The sequence below is a fragment of the Kryptolebias marmoratus genome, linkage group LG24 (genome assembly GCF_001649575.2).
Source record: "Kryptolebias marmoratus isolate JLee-2015 linkage group LG24, ASM164957v2, whole genome shotgun sequence".
Lineage (NCBI taxonomy): Eukaryota > Metazoa > Chordata > Actinopteri > Cyprinodontiformes > Rivulidae > Kryptolebias > Kryptolebias marmoratus.
In genome coordinates, this window is record NC_051453.1 from 17,904,338 (window position 1) to 17,913,489 (window position 9,152).

The following is a 9,152-nucleotide window of genomic DNA, read 5'->3' on the forward strand; positions in this document are numbered from 1 at the left end:
ACATCCTGGATCTTCTGTGCTTTTCTGAGGAAATACCTAAATATGACCTTAGCAGTAAATGTTCAACAAAATTGGCATGAAAAGTGCGTGAATGCTTCCTGTCACTTCTATAGGCAGACATGTTCAGTGTTCATGAAGGATTTTTACACCTTAAACAAAAGTGTTCAGAGTAGATCTTAGAGTACTGTACATCTGTGTTCATTTAAACTCTGTATTTCCTTTTTTATTTTGCATTTTACCTCGCTGCTTTACAGCCTTCAATTTGTGCCTGTGCTTTGTGAGGACACATTAGGGGCTAAATAAATTTCATTTCTGCAGACCTGCAGCCTCCAGGACACCTGGCAGAATGGATTTCTGCGGTTCACAGCACCATAAAGTGGGTCAAGTCCCGGTGCTTTCTGCAGCCATCTCATCTCACTGCAGACTTCTTGTTATATAAACAGATCTATCGTTATTGACCACGATCGGGACAAGACGGGGCTCTGTAAGGGAAGAAGGAGCAGCCCTCGAATCTGAAACTCCCACAGATATGTGGGAAATATGTAGGGGATACGTGGTACACACGTTTGTGTTAAATTCCACAGGTGCAACATTAATTCCTGATCTAGCATGCGGCTAAATGGAAGTAAATGTCCTGATGTGTCTGAAATGGAGTTCATCTTTCTCATCTTGCCTGATGCTCAATTCCTTTTGTTTGTCCACATGAACAAGATTTACCTAAAATCACCCTCATTGCCAGCACATCTGTGAACGTCACTGTGTACTTCTTCATTATTAAAAATAAAGCCAGCGCTTTACCAATAACCCACCAACACTCTGCTCTCCTGACGTTAACCTGACATGCTGTGTGTCATAAACATCAGGAGTGACTTTGTTTAACTGCTACACATGAATTTAATGACAATATGCCTAACTCACATGGTAAGGTGCAGTCATGTAAATGCACACAGACACAGAGGCGTGCCATTTCCAGCTACCTGTATTAGATGGTCCTCTGCTTTGTAAAATGAGAACAATGCTGCCATTGACAGCACTCTTTCTCTGGCTGCAAGTGGCTGTGGGGCAGAAAAAGTTCAGCTGAAGAGGACAAGAGAAAAAGGCTGTGAATATTTAGTTTTCCATCTGAATAAATATATTTAGAAATGGGTATTTTTGAGACACTTGTCACTGCAAAATGTGCTCTTTCAGTTTCTGTTTTGATACAAATATGAGAGTAAATCACAAGGCTGGATCACTTTCTCTGGTCAATAATGTCTGTCTGGTTACAGGAGAAATCAGATCTCAGTGAGGCACTTATACAGCACTTAGAATAAAGAGAAATTATCAGCAGGTACAAATGGTAGATTTTATGACTAAGCAGACAAATAAACATGAATTATTTCTGTGTATCTAACCATGTAATGCAAATCTGACAGTGATTCAAAGGCTTATAAACTAGAGCTCTCATAATCCGTTATAATTTCTTCTCAGACAGGAGCTGTTTTGAATTAGTAATCTGCTTTGGTCTTGGCTGCATTCAGACTAGCCATTGGCTCATCAATCAAGTCAAAATTAAACTCTGCTTCTCCAAACTGAGGTTGTTTAAAGAGCCATCTAAATATGGGAATATATTATTGTTTTTCATAATCTTTACACCAAAAACAACTTTTCTCAAAATGTCTAAATTATCCATCAGGTAATTTTACTGTTTAGTAGAAACAATGCGTCTTAAATTTTGCATTTAAGTTACAATATAACTTGTGTAGTCTAAGCAGTTTCAAGATGAATATCAGTTTTTTGCATTTTGTCGTAGATTTCTGGTTTTCCCCTCTGCTCTCCTGCTCTCTTCACTGTCTCCATCAACAGAGAAAAAGGATGGCGCAGAGGTGGGCAGACGTCTGGGTGGGTTCTTCACAGTGTAACCACCCTGAATCACTAAGAAAAAAAAAAAAGAGTTCATATTTTTGTTATCTGCCGCTCTGTTCAGTGTGACTCAAATCTCACACTGAGTCTTGATTGAGAACCTAAACTCTGTCTCTTTCAGAGAAAAGGCCCAAGTTTCAGTAAGATTTTATACAACATAACAGTTTTAGGCTTGTCAATGTGTCTATATGAGGGGTTTTTTAATGTGTTACAAAAAATATTTTGAGGGTAATCAGACTGGGATTATTTGTTGTGACTTCTTTATATTACTTCAACATGTTCAGCCCTTGATGACAGAAAGCAGACTGCATGCCTGTGTGGTACCACCGTAGTGATTCTGCTGTGTTCCCACAGCGTGTCAGCACTCAACATGCCCCGCTCAGCTGTTTACACAAGCCGGGGTACATGCAAACCAGAAACTTTATGGAACAGTGTGTACCAAAATCCAATAACATGCCAAAGCTGGCGTGCTCAGCCACTAATTCACTCCACCTTCTCGACTTTAGTGTTCTCTCTTCTGAAGCCAAGTTCTTATTGTTTATCTTCCTGTCTGCTTAGTATCACACACACACACACACACACACACACACACAGTTTACTTAGTGTAAAAGTGCAGTGCAGGTAATATTAGCTGTACAGGTTCTTGCATGTGTTGAGGATTCTGATTTGAAGAACAACATTTGTGTTTAGGTTACGTAATGTGCTCTGTTGTTAATAAATGGAAACTTTTTTTTATTTCTGCAGAACTCTGTTTCAAAATAAGAATCGTTAGTTCTTTTATAACCTTAGAAGAATTTTTTATGCAAAAATATGAGTCGTTCCACTCATCATTCCTCCGGCTTTTAATATTTTGATAAAGTACTAAACATGCTCAGTTGTTTCTGGTCCATTGTTTAAACAGAAATAACGGGTTTAGAAAACTTTTTCCCTGGAGTGACCGGGCCATTCATCTCAATGGAGAGGAACAAAATGTAATGTAACATTATTGTGTTTCCTTGATGCTCACACTTTGAAAAATGCAGACCCAAGGGCCTTAATTGATTGGATGCTCTCCAGCTGACCCTCAAACATGTCAAAAAAAAAGTAAAAACTAAACTGAAAAAATTTATTTTTATAATCTAAAGGTGGTGAAGCAGTGAGGTCACAAAGGTGAAGGACATCAAGGACTTAGGCTCAACTGTCCAGGAAAATGAGGAGTGTGGTAAAGAGAAGAGAGTCCAGGCAGGATGGAGTGGATGGAGAAAAGTTTCAGGAGTGATTTCTGACAAAAGGGTGACAGCAAAGGTCAAAGGAAAGGTTTACGAGACAGTGGTGAGAGCAATTGTGTTGTATGGTTTGTATATATACACACTACACAGACCACTTTTCAGTTTATATATATATAAACTGAAAATGTTTATATATATATATATATATATATATATATATATATGGCCCCAATCAATTTAATAAATCTTGAGTATAATATGTAAGTCTGTTACTTATAATCAAAATATAAAACTAATTAAATTCAAGGTTGTAAAAAAGATTACTTAGTGGGTAAATACTTGGTTTCAGGAAGTATTTTTGAAGTCCTTTTATTCAGTTTGTTATTCAACAGTTATAAAAACAAGTAGAAGTCATCAGAGAGCACAAACCTCTAACAAGGCCACAGTGGGACTAAAAAAAAATGCAATCTGGATCATAACCTGGATCAACTCAAAATTTTATCTATTGTTTTTTTTGTGACAACCACAACATTTCTTGAAGATTTCATCCAAATCTGTTCATTAGTTTTACATTACTATACATCATGGAAGCATATATAAAGTAAAGAGTATAGGTCCAAGCACTGAACCCTGAGGAACTCTATAATAAACTTTGGTGTATGAAGAAGATTCACTGTAAACATTAAAAAACTGGAATCTATCGAATAAATATGATTTAAATCATTTCAGAGCTGTTCCTGTAATCCCAATATCATGTTCAAGCCTCTGTAGTCGAATATTGTGATCAATTGTATCAAATGCAGCACTGAGATCTAACAGGACAAGTATAGACACAAGTCCACTGTCTGAGGCCATGAGGATACCATTGGTAACTTTCACCAGTGCTGTTTCTGTGCTATGATGAGCTCTAAACCCTGCCTGAAACTTCTCAAACAGATTATTTCTTTCCAGATGTTCACACAATTGATTTGCAACTATTTTCTCAAGAATGTTTGAGATGAATGGATTAGATATAGGTCTATAATTGGCCAGAATTCCTGAATCAACATTGGGTTTCTTAAGTAAAGCAGCAACCTTAAAGCTCTGTTGTACATAACCAGCCATTAGAGACAAATTAATCTGATCCAAAATGGGGATATTAATTAGGGGAGATACCTCTTGAAACAGTCTGGTTGGGATGGGATCTAGCAGACATGTTGATGGTTTGGATGAAGCTACTATTTTTGACAATTTGGAAGCTCAACAGGACAAAAACAGTCCAAACACAAATCAGGTTCTAGTGACACTTGTAAAGTTGCCTCATCTGACAGAGAGTCAGAGGCAACAGTAGGAAGGATGGTGTGATTTTTCTCCCTGACTGAAATTATTTTATTTATAAAGAATCTCATGAAGTCATCATTACTCAGAGTTATAGGGATACATGGTACCACAGAGAGAGGATTCTTCATTAGTGTAGCTACAGGACTGAACAGAAACCTGGGGTTGTTCTTATTCTCTTTTATTAAAGATGAATAATATACAGTTCTAGCTTCATGAAGTGCTTTCTTATATTTTAGCAAGCTATCTCCCGGTTAAATAGAATTCTCCCATGTTAGTGGAGAGCCAGTTTCTTTCCAACTTTCTAGATGTCTGTTTTAAAGAACGTAATTTTGAAATAAACCAAGAAGCCAGCTTTTATCAAGTGATGTTTGCATTGAAGTTGTAATATTATCAACAAGATCACCTAAGTTGCTGCTCTCTGTTACATTACTCTTAAAGACAGAGGAGAATAATAATGTTACAGATGGTGGTGGTCTTTTTTTTCTGATTTCCATTTTGGTGAGAAAGACTGAGCATCAAAGACTCAAAAGAATTATAAATAATAACTTGTTTAGCAATAATAAACAATCCTGACTGAAAGATAGCAGCTACTCCTTCACTTCGACCTGTTGTTCAAGGAACATGAAAGTTTAGGTAATTAGCAGGAGTGGGTTCATTTATACCAACAAAATCCTCCTGTTGTAGGCAGGTTTCTGTAGGATAAAATAAATCAATCTGATCAGTTTTCAGATCATTAACTAACAGAGACTTAGAGGAGAGCGCTTCTGTTCAGTAATCCACATTTAATGATTTGATTTGGTTGTTTTGGTGAAGTAACTGTTTATTCTCATAAGATTTTTGGTTGATTTACTTTGGGACCGTTTCAGTGGAGGTTTGGGTAACAGAGGAGACGCAGCAGACAGGTTACACCTCTGCTTCCTGGACTGGACCCTGGGTTGTCAATCATTTGGATGACTAACAAAATCAGCCGAAGTCCCAGAAAGAAGAGCGGCTCCACCCAAAGTGGGATGGATGCCATCTCTCCGCATCAGACGCTAGCAGATCCCAGATCATCACCAAGATGTGATGAAGGACAGGAGGTGTCCCAAGAAAAGGCCAATACTAGAAGACAACAGTATCCAGGGTGTGTACTGGAAGCCAGAAACTGTAAAGGTTGGACAAATTCAGTAAATAAAACGATTCCGCGAGCAGCAGGCAAAACAGGAAGTGACGCAATACGCCTTACCGTGAACGTCATCACGTCCCGTCAGCCACTTTCTGACTGTGATCTCTTTGCGCATGCGTCGAGCTGCCCTTTAAGACGATCAAAGGCAATGATGTATATATCATAGTATATATATAGTATATGTCACTGATCAAAGCAGGTAACTACCTTGTCGGAAGACGGTTCGATGTAACACATTCGTGTGACTTAAAGATTTGATTTGTGATTTTCGCATTGTGCAACTTTTTCAACTGTGATATTTAATTTCAGAAGACGATAAAGATGTCAGGGTTTTTTAAGAAACTGCCCAACTTTGCTGAAGAGGACTCTCATTCAGCCATAGAAAATGTCTCTGAGGATTCCAGCAACACTCAGGTCACTTTCAATTCGGAGCAAGTAGGTAAACTTATTAAGTTATTTGATGAAGTGGATGTTGACCAAAGCGGAGGGCTGGATGTCGATGAATTTACCCAGTTTTTACATCGAATAGACAGTTCACTTAGCAAAGATTCCATCCTTGCGCTCCACATAAAAATTGACTTAAACTGTGACGGATCTGTGGACAAGAAAGAACTTTTTTCCTTTCTCGCTGACCAAGATGGAACCAGATTTAAGGAAGATTGCCTGAACCCATTTTTTCGCATACCATCTGAATTAATTCCTGTTAATTCCCAAAAATCAATTGTAAAAATAGCTTGCTACCCCTCATTGGATGTTAACCCGTCAGATTATACGAAAGATAAATTAACCCAGCAACTCAGACCTTACCAAAACTGTCACGTGTACATGTATATTTCTAAAGACGGTAAACTCAGATTCTCAACGAGTGATTTTAAAAAGTCACGCACAATTTGCCTCGCAGACAGAGGAGAAAAAGCACCCAGATTACATCATCAAAAAAAGATGAAAGTTCACGACATGGTTTTTATGGAAAATCTCAATGAGCTGATCGTCTCCACATCTCAGAAAGAGGTTTTGTTTTACGACTGCGAAGCGTGGAATCAGAATGTCAAACTGAAATGCTGCCTGGTGGAGGAAGAGATCACAGCCATGGATTGCTGGTCCGATAAGGAAAAAGCCACCCTTGCTCTAGGAGATGCAAACAGATTTTTGTATATAATGAACTCTAATTATACGTGTAGAAATAGCTTTTTCAACTCACAGTTGTTCAAAGAGGACTTTTCATCTGTATCTTTTTCATCTCTGTTGAAGACTGTCGACAAAACTTTCTTTTGTGTAAAGATCACAATCTTTGAGGAAGTGTGCTCTTGTGTACGATACGTTCCAACTTCAAATAACTTTGCAGTCTGCGGCAAAACATCTCAGTCCATGATCTACGGAGATTTCAGCTATGAGCTCCAGACTCGAAAGCTCCAAGTGTCTAAACACGTATATAAGACCAGTGGAAAGGACACGTTCATCACCTGTGCTGAATTCTCTCCCATTTCCAAATATCTGATGGTCGGTGATACCAAAGGTTTAATAGTTATTTTGTCTCCCAACAATATGAAAAGCAAATTATTTGGACATAAAGCCTCCATCACTCACATCCTATACAATTCTTTAGACAAAGTTTTTGTGAGCATCTCTGCTGATAAAAACATCCGTATCTGGTCTGATGTGACCTTTGACTTTAATCAAAGCTTTTTTCCTGAGAACATGAAAACGCCCCCAGTCACAGCCGTATGCTACAACACATATAACAAGGAGTTACTTCTTGCTAACACCGATATAGCCAAATGTTTTGGAAGAGCAACTGACTTGTTTTATAATACGTCAACATCCCATAATATGCCCCTGTGCAGTGTAATATATCAGGACATTTTGAAGCAGGTTGTCTCCGTTTGCCAGAATGGAGTTGTGACGGCGTGGGATTTGTTTACTGGAACGGCCAACATGCATTTTAAAATTACTTCAGAAGATTCTGTGAAAAACATTTTGATGTCCTTTGATCCAAGCAAACGCAGACTTGTCATAGCAGCTCAAGACGGAAAAGTCAAAATATGGAATGTTAACAGTGGCAAGGTGGTTAATGTTTATGACCTTAACATAATGGATGTTTCAGGCCTTGTCTGTGACAAAAAATACATTTTTATTTTTTCAAAAACCTCCAACAAAATTATAGCAGTTAAATATGAGGGGACTAAGAAAAAATATTTAGAGAGTCACCTATTAAGTGACGTTTGCTCCATGGAAATCCATGACAAAAAACTGATAACTGCATCTAGTGAGGGCATTGTTCTTACCTGGGATATAAAGGACTTAGAAGCTGAGTATTACATAAATTACAGAGAATATCCCAAAACTTACATGGTGCCACTATTGTCTAAATTGCTGCCGAAGACAGTAGAAAACTCTCCGCGTCAGCCCACAGAAGAGAAAAGCAGACCAACTTTAGGTCCTAAATTGTTATCTCTCAAGTCCAGGGAGGTTACACAGGAAACAGCAACACTGCTGATCTTAGAGAACAACTGCATCTCTGCCTGGTCAGTGAAAGAGAAGGGAGGGTTTATAGGAAAGTTTAGGCCATCGGAGAACGATGGCGCAACAATTACATGCATGTCAACTAATGAGACAGACACAATTTTACTGACAGGTGATAGTACTGGAAGAGTCTGTCTGTGGGATATTCAGGAATTTGGCTTGAAAACAGACAACGGGCCTTTTGAGACATTTAAAGGTTGGAACGTGTCTCTGCGGTCACCTCCACTGTTGAACTCCTGGCAGGCAAGTTCCTCTGAGTTAGTTACTGTTATGTTTGAGTCTTCTTGTAATAAGATCATTACTGCAGGGATGGACCACAACGTTACACTGTGGACAGACACTGGCTCCTGTTTAGGCACTTTTGGAAAAAATCAGTGGACCTCAGATTTTCAACCAATAGAGAAAGTTTTAATGCCACAACCGGAACACAAATCAGAATCTGACAGCTGTACAGAACCCATATCTCCATGGCCTGAATCAATAGTTCCCTTAAGACTGCCACATTTAATACCTCTTTATGTTAAGGAAGAACCAGCACCATGGGAACCCTTGCCAGAGGATGCTCCTCCTGAGGATGTTCTTTATACTGAAATATGGAGATCGGCCACTAAGACGGAAAAGGAAATTAAACTGTTACTGAAGGCTCATGACTACAAAGAACTTTAAATCCTGCCAGAGGGCAAAAAAAAAAAAAAAAAGAAAAGAAAAGAAGTGAAAAACAGTCCCAGTGAAGCCCCACAAGACCTGATTAAACTATGACAATGACAGCCCCTGACAAACATAACCACTGACAAATAAAAAAAAACAACTTTAAAATATATCTGACCAAACACAATCACTACCACATCCACAAAACGAGGGAGACAATTTGAGATTAAACTTATATCCATCCATCCATCCATCCATCCATCCATCCATCCATCCATCCATCCATCCATCCATTCTCTTCCGCTTATCCGGGGTCGGGTTGCGGGGGTAGCAGCCTAAGCAGGGAGACCCAGACTTCCCTCTCCCCAGCCACTTGGGCCAGCTCC

General features: G+C 38.8%; 1 protein-coding gene across 1 annotated transcript; it reads left to right on the top strand.

The window, feature by feature from the left end:
* Window positions 1-5,707: 5,707 nt before the first annotated feature.
* LOC112450753 lies at window positions 5,708-8,784 on the top strand. Its single transcript, XM_037974302.1, has 3 exons — window positions 5,708-5,794; window positions 5,905-7,095; window positions 8,644-8,784. The coding sequence occupies exons 2-3, from the start codon at window positions 5,917-5,919 to the stop codon at window positions 8,782-8,784; spliced, it is 1,320 nt and encodes a 439-aa protein (XP_037830230.1). The 5' UTR covers window positions 5,708-5,794; window positions 5,905-5,916.
* Window positions 8,785-9,152: the final 368 nt, after the last annotated feature.

Excerpts from the sequence above, each read along its gene's own strand:
- LOC112450753 (XM_037974302.1), top strand. The coding sequence starts at position 5,917 with ATGTCAGGGTTTTTTAAGAAACTGCCCAACTTTGCTGAAGAGGACTCT. Across the intron at positions 7,096-8,643 it reads CCATTTCCAAATATCTGATG|GAAGAACCAGCACCATGGGA; the intron begins GTCGGTGATACC and ends CTTTATGTTAAG.